At 39.5% G+C, this 16283-nt stretch overlaps 1 protein-coding gene across 1 annotated transcript in view; it reads left to right on the forward strand.

Moving 5' to 3' along the window:
• The window catches only part of PTPRS (protein tyrosine phosphatase receptor type S), a 567518-nt gene that overhangs the window by 301831 nt on the left and 249404 nt on the right, over window positions 1-16283 (forward strand). The window contains exons 11-12 of the mRNA XM_073563025.1: window positions 14551-14856; window positions 15003-15196. Coding sequence (XP_073419126.1) covers window positions 14551-14856; window positions 15003-15196 — 500 coding nt within the window. The remainder of the gene's footprint in view (window positions 1-14550; window positions 14857-15002; window positions 15197-16283) is intronic.

Consider the following 16283-nt stretch of genomic DNA (forward strand, 5'->3'; position numbering starts at 1 on the left):
CTGGTTATTAAATTAAAGTTCAGAGCTTTATTACATGATAAATGTTTCATTTTATTTATATATATATATATGTGTTTTGTTTTTGTTTGTATTTTAACTTCAGATGTTACCATCTACAAATTTTCTGAATTGTCCTTTGATATTTTTTTCTGATTCATGCTTTTGTCTTATCAGCTTTGTCTGGTGGCATTCTATCCAAGGTAGATTCAAGGGGCCCGATTTATCAAGACTGGTGTTGATTAGTCCTGTCCTGGTGAGGACATGTGCTGGAGTGAGACCCTCCCAATTCATGAAGAGGCGCATACCTTTTCATGTTTGAGTGGGGTATTCCTCTGCATGTACCTCATCAGAAATCCTACTCTAGTCCCTGCTTATGTAACCTTTGTTACATAGTGAACTCCACCACTCGTCACAAGCAGTGATCGCCACACCCCAGCTTTGCGAGAGCTAGGCAAAAATGGCATCAAAACACCAAAAGTCACAACATTTTAACCTAGCCTCAAGTTGCACTAAAATTAGGCAACCTTCAAATATTTTTTTAAGGAGTAAAAGCTTTGATGAATTGGATCCAAGGAGTTTTCAGTTGGATAGAAGGCTGATCTCTGGTCCTGTTATGGTGCAAACTTGTGGTTTAATAGTCAGAAGCCACCGAGTATCACACAAGGTTTTCCCTTGCTAATGAATACATTCTTCACCAAAGTGTTGCCTGACCATAAGTAATTGTCCATGTTTGCTTCGGAGTTCATGATCCCAGTGCCCTTCGACAATGGCCTATGTCACTATCAAGAAATTTAAAGGAGCATAATCGGAAATTAAAGATTGATGATTACAAAGAGGCTCGGCTCATTACAGTACAGAGCTATGTCTTGTAATAAGCCGTGCACACTTCTATCCTTAAGATGAACAGGACAGATTTATATGCTTTGGAAGCGAACAAGTCTTGACCAAAAGGAGCAATATCCCTTTAATAACATAAGTTTTGGTCGTGCTTTTCTTAAAATCTGTCATAACTGATTTAACTTGTCTCATAGATCACATTTTAGACAAAAATGTAACTTGTCTTTAGGGCTGGAAAATGGTATTGTTTTTATGCAAAGGTAAATAGAAAGTTCACTATACTAGTAGATATACATAGATAATAAATGGAGAGAGCAGTATACTAGTAGATATACAAAAATAGGAAACGGAAAGCTCACTATGCTAGTAGATATGCGTAAATAGTAAACGGAGAGCTCACTATACTACTAGATATACATAGATAGTAAACTGAGCGCTCACTATACTAGTAGATATACATAGATACTAAACTGAGAGCTTACTATACTACTAGATATACAAACGGTAGATAGTAAATTGAGAGCTCACTATATTAGTGGATATACATAGATAGTAAACTGAGAGCTTACTATACTAATAGATATACATAAAGAGTAAAGGGAGAGACCACTATACTAGTAGATATACATAGACAGGGCCGGTTTTAGACAAAGTGGAGCCCTACGTAAAAGTTTAAAGTGGGGACCCAAATGCTCACATATTTCATCATCACACAGAAAAAATCCTGTTGTATTTACATGTACTGAGTTCAGGCCATTAAACGAGCGTGATCGACAATATTGAAGTCGTTCAACTCTTGTATCCCGGCCTCTTTACTCCGGCTGAGGAAGAATGATGGGTACAGATAGTACTTGATGCAGTATAATGCAGGTTCTGTATAATACATATAGTTTAAAGCAATGACCATTATCCTTGATAGAGTATGATGCAGCCCCCCTCAGAATCTAATGCAGCCCCCTCATAGAGTATAATGCAGCCCCACACACACACAGTATAATGTAGCCCCCTCAGAGTATAATAAATGCCCCCTCGAAGTATAATACATGCCTCCTCGGAGTATAATGCATGCCTCCTCAGAGTATAATGCATGCGTCCTCAGAGTATAATGCAGCCCCTCCAGAGTGTAATGCACGCCTTCTCAGAGTGTAAAGCATCCCCCTCATAGAGTATAATGACTCTCCCTCATAGAGTATAATGCAGCCCCACACACAGTATAATGTAGACACCTCATGGAGTATAATGCAGCCCCCTCATAGGGTATAATGCAGCCCCACACACAGTGTAATGTAGCCCTCTCATAGAGTATACTGTAGCCCCCTCAGAGTATAATGCAGCCCCCCTCAGAGCATACTGCAGCCTCCTCATAGAGTATAACGCAGCTCCCCTCATAGAGTATACTGCAACCCCCTCACCCCCTCAGAGTATACTGCAGCCCCTTCATAGAGTATACTGCAGCCCCTCATAGAATATATATATATATATATATATACATATAATGAAGTCCCCCTCATAGAGTATAATGCAGCCCACTCATAGCGTATAATGCAGCCCCACACACAGTATAATATAGCCCCCTCATAGCGTATAATGCAGCCCCTCAAAGTATAATGCAGCCTCACCCACACAGTATAATGCAGTCCCCCACACACAGTATAATGCAACTCCTCCAGAGTATAATGCAGCCCCCACAGAATATAATGCAGCCCCTTAGAATGTAATGGAGCCCCACACACACAGTATAATGCAGCTCCTCCATGCGCACACAGTATAATGCAGTCCCCCCCACACAGTATAATGCAGCCACCTTCACACACAGTATAATTCAGCCCCGACCTAAATTGACCGACCTTAAAAAGTTAACTAGAGGCCAAAAGAAAAACAGATCAACAGTTGGTTTGACAGAGAATGTAAAGTCATTCAGAAGACTCTGAGAACAGCTTCAAACAAGAAACACAGAGACCCGAACCACCCGGGTCTGAGGGATGCCTATGACATCATACAAAGGCAATACAAAACAATCCTCAGGAGGAAGAAGCAGAGTTACATCTCCACCAAACTTAACTAACTCCAAGACGCCCTCCAAGACAACTCATTCTGGGAACTATGGAGCAACATGGTCACAAAAAGCAAGAAAAGCAACATCCATATCCAAAACAGCAACATCTGGCTCCAGTACTTCAGTGACCTCTACAAAGACATCCCGAAGGAAGGACTAAGTAAAAAAAAACAGAAAAACAGAACAACAAAACTAAAGGTAATGGAGGAAAAAGTCAAAAATTTACAAAACCCTCAAGATACACCAATCACTTTACAAGAAGTTACAGAGAGAATCGCTTCCATAAGGTGTAGAAAAGCCAGTGGCCTGGATGGGAGCCCACCAGAAATGCTGAAATATAGCCCAACAGAAATACAGGCTGTAATGGATAAACTGTTTAATATTGTGCTGAGTGCTGCTACTTACCTCATACCTAGAACCAAGGCCTCATCTCACCCATTCACAAAAGAGGGGACAGGTATGACCCTGCCAACCACAGAGGCATATGTGTCAGCAGCAACCTGGCAAAACTATTCAACAACATCCTGAACAAGACAATGCTTCATTTTCAATATTCCACAGCACCAGGTCTCACACTAAATGATGCCGAGGTGAAATTGCTGCTGTATGCAGATGACCTACTATTGCTGTTACCAACTGAGAAAGGTCTCCAAGATAACCTGAAAATCTTGGAGAAATTCAGCTCCACATGGGCATTACCCATCAACCAAAACAAAATCAACATCATGGTGTTCCCGAGGAGAAAGCCAAGATTGGACCAGCACCCTTCATGTGTGCTAAACAACTATACTGTTACAGAAATGAACAAATACACCTAACTGGGTCTGGAAATTCACCAGTAATTGAGCTTCAAACAAGCCATAGAGACCCTGAAGGACAAGGCCTGCAAACCTTCTATGCCATCCGTAGGAAACTGTACCATCTTAAGCTTCCAATGAGGGTCTGGCTGAAAATATTCGATGCCATCATCGCCCCAATCCTCCTGTACGGCAATGAAGTTTGGGGCCCTCAGACATACCCAGACTGGTCAAAGTAAGATTCCAGCCTAATGAAAATATTCCACCTGGAATTCTGTAAGCACTTTCTCCAGATTTATCCGAGCACCGTCAACAGTGCCTGTTGGGCTGAGCTGGGCAAATTTCCACTGCACTTAGCAGTTTTGAAGAGGGCACTGCCCTTCCAGCATCACCTAGATAGTAGCAGTCCGAGCTTCAATCATCACAAAACACTGCTACGTGTAAGGGGACCAAGCAAACGAGGATCACCGGAGCAGCTCACCCAAACTCAACCTGACCGAAACATCAACCGAAGCAGCCTGACAAAAGCCAGAATCACGAAAATGGTAGATGAGGGCTAGGAGAGAAGTCAGTGACTGGAAGAACAATATCAGCACAGAATATGACCATGTACCGGAGTCTACAGAGAGACTACAGACTGGCTCCATATCTAGAGAAACTCTCTGACCACAGAGACCACCAGATGCTGAGTCGGTATAGACTCAGTGCCCACAATCTGACCATTGAGTCCTGCCGGCACAGACAGAGCTACAAGCCCAGGGAGGACAGACTGTGCCCACACTGTGACCTGGAGGCCCTGGAGGATAAGATCCACTTCCTGCGACACTGCACCAAATACTCAGCAGTGAAAGACACTCACTTCAGGAAACTATCTGATCTTTTCCTGGATTTCAACTTCATGAAGGAGAAAGAGAACACATATTTCCTGCTGGCAGAAGATGAGAGGGCAGTGGAGATAATAGTGCACTATGGGAGTGCATGTCATAGGCTGCAAAAAAACATAACTGTGATGTGCCATGGACTGCTTTAGCCCACAACCTGGATGTGCCCCATCCATCGTTCTTACAGTTCCTACCCATCACCCCCACAGTCCCTACTGTACATGTACTTTGGCAAAACTAATAGTTGTTTGGCCCTGCCAATAAAACTTCTTTGAATTTAAATGTACAGTACATATATAGTAGACGGAGGGTACACTATGCGCGCATATATACATATATATATATATATATATAGATAGATAGATAGATAGTAAATGGAGAGTTCACTATACTAGTAGATAGATACACACAGATAGTAAACAGAGAGTTCACTATACTAGTAGATATTTATACAAAGACCTTTGCAAAGACATCCCAAGTGAAGATCTGAATCCGACAGAAAAAGAGCTTGTGAATAAACTGAAGGCTACGGAGGAAAAATTCAAAGACTACGGAAACCCTCTGGATACACCAATTACATTGCCAGAAATAACAGAAAGGATCGCACTGATAAACAAGCCAGCGACCCACATGGGATCATCCTAGAAATGCTGAAATACAGCCCACCAGACATCCAGGCTGCAATAACAAAACTATTCAATATTGTACTGCAGGCTGGCTACTTTCCCAAAAACTGGAACCAAGGACTCATAACCCCGATACACAAAAACGGGGACAAGTATGACCCAGCAAACTACCGGGGAATATGTGTCAGCGGCAACTTGGGGAAACTCTTCAGTTGTGTCAGCAAGAGGATCCTCACCCAATACAATGTCCTCAGCAAAAGCCAAGCAGGCTTCATGCAAAACATCATTGCACCACGGACCTCATCTACACCCTGCACAGCCTCATCAAAAGTCCATAATACAAAACATGGTAGGATCTATGTCTACTTTGTGGACTTCAAGAAGACCTTGTACTCAGTGTGGCACCCAGGGCTGTTCCTAAAACTGCTGTGGAGTGGCATAGGAGGCAGAACATATGTCATCCGAAGCTACTACTCTGAGAACAGCTGCACCATGAGGGTAAATTGAAGGAGGACATAGCGAAAAATAGGTAAAAAAATGAATTTGTCAAATGGGCGTCCATCTTACAGTCCGAATTCAGCTTACTCAGGGCGAGGGGTGGTGTTCTTTGATTTGGGAATGATCTGACTCGAGATGTCAATCTGCACATGCATTGCACCAATGAAAGTGTGGGGCTTCCGGCTTTCACAAAATGTCGGCGGAGCCCCTGTATCGCCGAGCATGGCTGAACCTGCCTTGGATGGGAGGCAGATCATCGCCCTGCAGCATCAGAACACCGAATACCCCATCTTCCCAGCCCAGGGCCAACAGAATTTCTCCAAAATTTTTTGGGGAAAAAAGTGCGTCTTACAGTCTGTAAGATACAGTAAATTAACAGACACTAGCCCCTCAGGTTAAAAACATCAGCTCTCAGCCACCCCAGAAAATACGCATCTCTAAGATGCGCCATTTCTGGCACTTAGCCTCGCTCTTCCTACTTGCCTTGTAGCAGTGGCAAGTGGGGTGATAGATGGGGTTGATGTTACCTTTGTATTGTCATGTGACATCAAACCCAGAGGTTAGTAATGGAGAGGCGTCAATAAGATGTCCCCATTACTAACCCCATAGTCATATTGTATAAAAACACACACACACACACACACACACAGAAAAAAGTCCTTTAACTCCTAAATGACAAAGCCAATTTTACAATTCTGACCACTGTCACTTTGAGGTTATAGCTCTGGAACGCTTCAATGGATTCCACTGATTCTGAGATTGATTTTTTCATGACATATTGTACTTCCTGTTAGTGGTAAAATTTCTTTGATATGACTTGCATTTATTTATGAAAAAGAACAGAAATTTGGCAAAAATTGTGAAAAATTTTTAATTTTCACATTTTTAATTTTTATGCCCTTAAATCAGAGTCGTGTCACACAAAATAGTTAATAAATAGCATTTCATACATGTGAACTTTCAGCATGATTTTAGAAACATAATTTTTTGTTATTAGGACGTTTGAAGTGAGTGTAGGGGGTCAATATGACAGAAAATACCCAAAAGTTACACCATTCGAAAAACTGCACCCCTCAAGGTGCTCAAAACCACACTCAAGAAGTTTATAACCCCTCAGGTGCATCACAAAAACTAAAGCAATGTCATCACAAAAACTAAAGCAATGTTGAAGGAAAAAAAAACATTTTCCTTTTTTCACAAAAAATTTACTTTAGACCCAAACTTTTTGTATTTTCACAAAGGTAACAGGAGAAAATGTACCACAAAATTTGTTGTGCAATTTCTCCTGAGTACATTGGTACCCCGTATGTGGGGGAAAGCCACTGTTTGGGCGCCTGGCATTGCTCAGAAGGGAGGGAGCACTGCTTGACTTTTTGAACGCAAAATTGGCTGGAATAAGTGGTGGACGCCATGTTGCATTTGGACACCCCCTGATGTACCTAAATAGTGGAACTCCCCCAATTCTAAGTCCACCCTAACACAGCCCTAACCCCAACCCTAACCTCAATACACCCCTAAGCCTAATCCCAACCCTAAACACAACCATAACACCAACACACCCCTAACCACAACCATAACCCCAACACACCCCTAACCTTAATCCCAACCCTAACCGTAATCCCAACCATAACCATAACCCTAACCACAACCCTAACCCTAACACCACCCTAACCCCAACACAACTCTAACCCCAAAACAACATGCCTGCAATCGCATTGCAATCGGATAGCAACTGTATTCGGATGTAAACTGGATGCTAGGTGTGAAAAATCGGATTGTAGTCACATGAAAACGCATGACACTCGCATTACACTTGTGCGACTTTGCAGGACCGATTTTAAAATAGTTAGTGTGACCCCAGACTTATGGATGAATTCATCTATATTTTATATTTCTTTTTTATATCAGTGTGTGTATAAATATATGGAATGTGTAACTCGCGAGACTTTCTCTTCTTTAATTATATCTTCGGCTATATTAGCTGCAGCCAATCACATGATACATATTGCCGCGGCTGATGTTAGGCTAATAAGTTCAGATTTCTAGGAGTTGTCAATTTTTTTAGATTGAATGCATGTATTTGGGGCTGCAAATAATTTTTGCTGTTCAGTTTCATTAAACATTTTGCACTTGATTTCTTTTTACAGGCTCTTTGTTTCCCTGCACATTCAATTTTGATGGGATCTGTGATCATAAATCAGCTGAGTGGAGCTAACAAAAAAAGACAGATAAGACAGATAAAAGTCTTCATTGGGCCATCAGAACTGAATGAATTTTTACTGATGGATTCTCAGTGCAACTCAGAGGCTATAGAAGGCAAATGTTGCACAACTTTTAGTAACATCCATTTATACATATTTGTAGCCAAACATACATACATTTACATAAGAAAAGTAATGTCCCCAATGGTGAACAACCACTAAGGTGCACTTATATGAGGCACTTTAGGACTTAAAAATAGTTGTCCGTTATTGGAAAAACCCTATTAAGTGCACTGGAAATTTAATGTGCAGCGCTGTGTAAAGGTCTGTCCATACTAATAAAAACTAAACCAGGACTGAAGCGCTGTTTATAAGTTCACCTTAAATACACACATTTCTGCAGGAGAAAGCTTCCTGTAGACTAAGGCAGCAGCTAGGAGATGTAACATCTCACTCTGTGAGCCTGCATAAAGCTATCATTTTGCTCCTAGTGTCATCTTTGTATTGCAGAAATCTATATTTTTGGCAAATTGGATGTGCATCGAAAGAGCGGACCTATTAACATATAGCATTGAATGAATACTTGTAAAGTGATAATGCTTGTCTAAAAAATGATAGTGGCACTTTAAATGAAATGATGTTTTAGGAATTTTGATTTTTTTTTATCTCTGCAGGTTAAAAATTTGCTGATTAACTTCATACTATATTTTTATAGGGGTCTTTGACCCATTTTTATATATAGCTCCAAATTTCAAGAATAACCAGAAATTAAAGAGATAATCCACATGATAGGTGATAATTGTATGGACTTTGGAGGTGCAATTCAAGCACTGGCAGTCCTTTTGATTGCAAGAACAGGATTGCTACCATCACTCCATAGATATTGAATAGAGTGATGATCACACATGTGCACGTTTCTTTTTCCTTAGAACTTTGGAGCCCAGTACTCATATTCAATGGGGGTTCTGCGGTCTGACTACCTGTACTTACAAATGTATCACTTATCTTGTAGGGCAACCGTAGTTTGGAAGCTTACTTCCCACTTTTACTGCATTGAACTCAATAACAAGCACAATAAAATAATTATGCAATAAAGTTGTGTCCCCACCATTTGAAGGAGTAAAGGCCCTTGTTTCTGTCTTTAACAGGACTCTTCCTTAGTATTACTAACACATCCAGCCTAAAGGGCACTATTAAAAATTAACTTTTAATAACGGTAAATCTTAGTTTAAAAAATTCAGCAGAGCAGGAAGAGCCCAAATCCAGAGCTAACACCTACTATCAAGATACTACAAACAACATAAAATCATTTGTAACCTTAGGTAAGAACGCTATCTGACTAGTGATGCTAGAACCTAATGAGTAAAGTGCCGCAGTGCAATAAGGCGAATTAAAAAGCATAATAGCTCCACTTGGGAACTACCCTTGTTAGGGCAGGAGCAACTGCAGAGGGCGCGACAGAGCAGAGTGAGGGATGCTTCTACCCGTATGGACATGATCCGGAGAACAGTCCGCTCTTCAGTTGGGTGAGATCCATGATGTTTCTTCCTTTTCCATTCACCTTATTGCACTGTGGAACTTTACTTATTTTGTCCTAGCATCACTAGTCAGATACGATAGCTAGTAATCTTACTAAAGGCTGGGAATGCTTTTCTGTCATTTGAAGTATCTTGATAGTAGGTGTTAGCTTTGGATGTGAGCTCTTGCTGCTCAGCTGAATTTTTTTAGGCCATAATTTAATTAAAAGTTAATTTTTAATAGTATCCTCTAGGCTGGATGTGTCCCAACATATGATGATGAATTAAATTTGTCAGTTCCCATATATTTATTGCAAAAAATAGCATAACAGACTATGCAGTTTACAAAGTTCCTGACAAAAGGAAGGACAAGAGCAAGCAAAACTATACCTCTTCTACTGGAGCCTGTAGTTGGCCATCATTTTATCATTTTTACATCTGAAGCTACAGATCAAAATAAAAATGACCTCTACAAAGAGAAATTGAAATATTACAGCTTTTTCTTATCATGAAACAGTCACATTTTAAAGAAAAGTCATTTTCTAAAAAATGATTATCTTTGCATCCTGAAGCAGACTACATTGAATAGAGATAGGTAATAAAATTATAAGTAGAAGGCTGAGAGCAATTATGTTTTCTATCTACCCTCCATTTCCCATGGCATAAAATCATCATCTTTATTTGATTACAAATATTTCCATTTTATAATGTGAAATTCATATATGGTACAAATACAGTAGGATATAGAAAGTGGATGGCGGAGATTCTTCATTCATAAGATCTTGCTTGTGATTTGTTGTTAGAATGACATAAAACAGTCCTTTCTTCCAGCACAAACCCCCCCACCCATGCTACCAGGACTGCTTGCTCTCTCGCCATTGTACATGTAGTAACAAGTGTGATATTACCTCTGCAGATTTGGTATGCCTTTTTGACCACATTAATCACAATCGAATGTGTATATTTTGGTCATTTTAGTTTAATGGATTGGAATGTTGCTGTTACTGTGGGGAGAGATTTCCCTTCATGGCAATAAACCTGAACTTTTCACAGACCGTTGCCTTTGTATGAATTGTTTTTCACTGCATGAGTGGCTGTGGCAGCTGTTCTGTTTTGTGTCTTGTCTTTTTTCACCTGTGTAACTCACCCAGCTATTTTAATATCTAGGATAATTCACAATTTAGGCCATCATTTTTCATCTATTTTTTTTTCATAGGTTCAGTTCTGTAACACAATGTTTTATGGATTTTTATTGAGTGGTCATAAATGCATTTTAGAGATGACTGTAAAATATTAACGTGTTTGCTAACTTTACCCACACTCTGCTTCAGGTCCCTAGAACCAGTATTGGTTTACCATTATAGCACATTGCAGTGCATATGTAAGGCTATGGTGGATATCAATCATGTAAAGCATTATTAAAAATTAGTGTCAAGCTTTCAAAGGTACCATTGGTTGGAAAAATCCTTTTTGGATGACATCTGGATCATCGAGACACCTCTTGACTGGAGAATGCTGGTGTAGCTTGGTACAGACCCCTTTGTGCTTTCTTTTTAGGTTTTGGTTCTCTCATCACTGTTCACTGTGTATGCTTGTGTTATGAGGGGAGAGAGTACTGCCCATCTTGTCTGTCCTTTCTTTCCACATCGATGCTTGGCTTTACATGCATGCCATTTGACATGATCCCTAACACACTTTCCCTTCCATTTGTTTGCTTTCTGTGCACTCCGTGCTGCTTTAAGAAAACTTCTTTGTCCTTGAGCCTCACTTCTATTACACCTGCTAGACTGTAAGCTCTAACAGCATCAAAGATATAAGTAAAATCCATTAAACTAAAGGTAAAGTATATCTATATTTTTTTCTGAAGAAGCCATATTTTAACTCTTTAAGTACCAAGAGCTGAACAGAGAATGCCAAGTAAATGGTTTACTTAAGCAATACCTAATTAGTCAAGAACATAAATCCAAATTCTATTGTCCACATGAAATGTACAAATCAACTGGTACTTGACGGGTTAAAGGCCCCCAGTAAAGCTATTTCTTTGAGTATGGACATCAGCCAGATTGCTGTAAAGCAGAAGAGGTGAGTAAACAGTGAAGCTCCAGAATTGTTCATAGACTTGAAAGTTCAGGAGGTTTTTTTGGCTGGATTTGTCAAGGTCTTCTGTGTCTTGAGCTGGAATTAGAAATACAGGTTTGCATCCTTTTCAAAATACCAAAAACAAAGAGACCCATGGGTATGGCTGTGAACAGTCAAAATAGCATGTGTTGTGCTAAGCAGAGTTGGAGAATTGTGATGTTCTGTTTATGTAAGCTCACTGTAGGGATTAATGAGGTCAGAAGTCTTCCAGTGGATTGGTACTTGAATATGATAGCTATGATATAACAAAGGGTTTTCATTTAGATAATAATTACCATATTTCAATTTTTTTTTTTTAGTCTATTTCGAAACAGCTTTAAAAAATGATACGATTCAATAAAAAAAAATGTATGGCATGTCCAGAAAAATTATCATAAATTTAAGAGATAATGTATACTTTTAAATTGATACACGATTTGAACCAACCACAGAAGGTGAATCTGATCTTATTTTTCCTATCAAATATTGCCAGAAAGTCTTATATAAATGTTCATGATGTAAAGGTAGGTGATCAAGTTGGGCTTAAACAAAATTCTAGTGTTATTTATTCATTTTATGTAGTCATGCATTTCCATTTTTATTTGTTTTGCCATTTCAAGAGACATAACATTAATCTAAGTACAGTAATAAAGAACCTAGCCCACGTCTAAATTTTTAAATTGTCTTCTTTTACCCCTGATTAAAAGGATTGTTCACTTTGTATATTTTTTTTATAAATAGATGTGTTAGAACAATGACTTTTCTGTAATACTTATATATTAGTAGCACAAACATATGTAGTATATCACAAAAGTGAGTGCACCCCTCACATTTTTGGAAATATTTTATATCTTTTCATGGGACAACACTGAAGATATGACACTTTGATGCAATGTAAAGTAGTCAGTGTACAGCTTGTATAACAGTGTAATTTTGGTGTGCCCTTTAAGTAACAAAAACAAAAGTGAGTACACCTCTAAATGAAAATGGCAACTTGTGCCCAAAGTGTCAATATTTTGCTTGGCCATCATTTTTTTTGAAGCACTGCATTAATTAACTCTGTTGGGCATGACATTCACTAGAGCTTCTCCATGAGGACATCACAGAGCTGGTGGATGTTAGACACCTTGCGCTCCTCCACCTTCGCTTTGAGTATGCCGAACAGATACTTAATATGGTTTAGATATGGAGACATGCTTGGCCAGTCCAGCACCTTTACCTTCAGTTGTGTTAGCAAGGCAGTGGTCGTCTTGAAGATGTGTTTGGTGTCGTTATCATGTTGGAATACTGCTCTGCGGTCCAGCTTCCAAAAGGAGAGGATCATGCTCTGCTTCAGTATGTCACAGGACATCTTAGTATTCATGGTTCCCTCAATTAATTGTAGCTCCCCACCGCCAGCCGCACTCATTCATCCCCAAACCATGACACTTCCAACACCATGCTTTACTGTAGGCAAGGCATACTTGTCTTTGTACTCTTCACGTGATTGCCCCCAAAGACGCTTGACACCATCAGAACCAAATAAGTTTATCTTGGTTTCATAACACCACAGGATATGATTCCACTAATCCATGTCTTTAGTCTGTTTGTCTTCAGCAAAGTGTTTGCATGCTTTCCTGTGCATCATCATTAAAAGAGGCTTCCTTCTGGGATAACAGACATATAAACCAATGTGATGCAATGTGCAGTGTATGTTCTTAGCACTGACAGGTTGACCCCCACCCCTTTAACCTCTGCAGCTATGCTGGCAGCACTCATCTGTTTATTTTGAAAAGACAACCTCTGGATATGACGCTGAGCATGTGCACTCAACGTCCTTGGTTGACCATGATGTTGCCAGATCTGAGTGTAACCTGTCTTGTTAAACCGCTGTATGTTCTTGGCCACCGTGCTGCAGCTTAGTTTCAGTTGTTGGCAATCTTCTTACAGCATAGGCCATCTTTATGTAGAGCAACAATTTTTTTTCCAGATCTTCAGGCAGCTCTTTGCCATGAAGAGCCACTTTGAACTTCCACTGACCAGTATGAGAGCGTGTGAGAGCGATAGAACCAAATTTAGCAGACCTGCTCCCCATTCATATCTGAGACCTTGTAACACAAATGAGTCACATGACAGCGGGAAAGGAAAATAGCTAATTGGGCACAATCTGGCCATTTTCACTTAGGGGTGTACTCTCTTTTGTTGTCAGAGGTTTAGACATTAATGGCTGTGTATTGAGTTATTTAGAGGGCACACCAAATTTACACTGTTATACAAGATGTGCACTGACTACTTTACATTGTATCAAGTGTCATATCTTCAGTGCTATGCATAACAAATATAGTAACATATTTACAAAAATGTGATGGGGTGTACTCATTGTTATGATATACTGTATGTCAAATTAAAGATGAAGTAGCCAACCCTGTTAAACATAGTGTTAGTTCATTTACGTGAAATCAAACGTGAAGTGGAAAAGCTATTGCTTTCAACAGTTTGTCTCTTCCCCAAGATGGGTGTTAAACAGTTTATAATTTTACAACGCGCCCAGGACAAAGTTGCATAAATTAAAATAAACATACAGGCTTACACCAAAAATGATGCCACATTAGTAACTGGATATCATACTGATAAATATACTCTGATAATATGACCAATCGCCAAGTAACTAATGGAGATTGTGAACAAGAAACACCCAGACTTTAGTTAATCCATTGTAGTTCTATAGATGTGGACAGATACTTTAGAACAAAATGTATCTTGCTATGCAAGTAACACATCTATTACAAAACAATAAGAACATGTTTTATTTCACCTAGTCTTATTAATGCTAAAATTAATTTCATTACACATTCAGTAATTTGTTATAATTTGCCATTATGTTCCATTTTGACTTTTTAGTTAAACATTTGTGGTTTTGTTGTTTTCTTTTTCTTTTTTGAGTTGTTTTCCTTTTTTTTCTGTTCCATTTTTTTTATCTTTCCCATCTTTTGTTTCTCTGCTTGCCCTATCCCTCCTGCCCTTAACTGTCCTCTCATAGAACCGTCTGCCCCCCCTCAAGATGTAAAGTGTGTCAGCACAAAGTCCACCACAATACTGGTAAGTTGGCAGCCACCCCCCGCAGAGAGTCATAATGGCATTCTTGCTGGATACAGCGTGCATTACCGTGCTTTGGACTCTGAGGACCCAGTACCTAAAGAAGTGAAGGACATTCCACCTCAGACAACTGAGATCCTTCTAGAAGCTCTAGAAAAGTGGACGGAGTATCGTATCACCGTTGTGGCGCATACTGCTGTGGGACCTGGCCCTGAAAGCTCGCCCATTGTTGTACGCACTGATGAAGATGGTAATTTTATACTTTTATTACTCTAACTTTTTTGTAACTTAGTGATTTGTCTTTAACCTGTAATAAATACCAAATGTATTGTTTTCCATTGTCTCATAAAACTATTTTATCTACTGTAAAAAAAAGACTTTTATTTTCCTCCTCAGTGCCTAGTGCTCCACCACGCAAAGTTGAGGCAGAAGTCCTCAACTCGACCGCCATTAAAGTATTCTGGCGTTCTCCTATTCAAAATCGCCAACACGGACAAATTCGAGGCTACCAAATTCACTATGTTAAAATGGAGAATGGAGAAGCGAAAGGGCTTCCCTACATAAGAGATGTTATGCTGGCTGATGCTCAGGTGAGAGATTTGGAAAAAAACAAGTAGTGTTTTTCCTTGTTAGCTCATTTGATGTGAAACCTGCGTGTTTCATACTTGGTGGTGTCACACCTGTTTGTTTCTTCTCCTTTCTTGTCATTGTATAAGGGCATTAATAAAATTTATTGCATTTACGCTTACTGAGATGCGCCTTATTCTTCCGTTCTTGTTGGATTTTGTATGGTAAATAGGAAGGGCGATATATTGAGACCTCTTTAGGACTCATCTGTATGGATCAAAGACTTTATTTTAATTTTTTTCATTTTTTAGTTCCCACTATGGAACTAGACAATGCAATTTCTTGATTTCTCATGTCATATTCAATTGTGCTGAACCAGTAAAATGATAGGTGCCAACTGTACCAACCTAAATCACATGTCAATTGGACTGTCAGTGCTTTTGCAATACTTCTGCCATTGTGTTGTATCCGTCATGTGAAGGCTTCCTCATCGACTTATAATACGGTTCTTCCATGTTCCTTTGCGGTTTCAGTTATTAATGTCAAGAATAGCTATTCCTACACTGTTTTACTTACTGTCAATTTGGACAGAAATGTCTTTTGGGGTTTAGGACAGAGCCTCCATCAGATGTGAGCTTTTTCAATAGTGATTTTCAGTCCAGAGAATCCTCACATTGTATCTAACCTGAAGAACTTTTAAGACAAGAGTTAGAAGAATTAGATTTCTACATAAAGCCAAAGATTACAGGATATTTACATAAAATCATTTTTTTATTGAGTATACATTAAAAATACCCAAAACATAAACATAGACAAACAAATTTGTGGAAAAAAGTGGCCCAAGAGACAAATAAATAGGTACAATATCAGATAAAAATATGCCTAAGAATATTACCAGGCTAATAACCAAAAGGGCACTAAATTTACCCTAATCAGATCGCACTAACTGATGTGAAGCTGGCTACCTGCACAGTTTGGCACCCTAACGAAGACGATTATGATGTCTGCACTCAACAGCTGACCCTAAAAAACCCTAGAACATCCTAGCCTAGTGATCGTTACAGCTCTGCCCAATAATGGTGACGTGCTTTCCATATTGGAGTAATGGTG

The sequence above is a fragment of the Dendrobates tinctorius genome, unplaced genomic scaffold (assembly GCF_039654945.1).
Source record: "Dendrobates tinctorius isolate UK_male_01 unplaced genomic scaffold, ASM3965494v1 ptg000377l, whole genome shotgun sequence".
Lineage (NCBI taxonomy): Eukaryota > Metazoa > Chordata > Amphibia > Anura > Dendrobatidae > Dendrobates > Dendrobates tinctorius.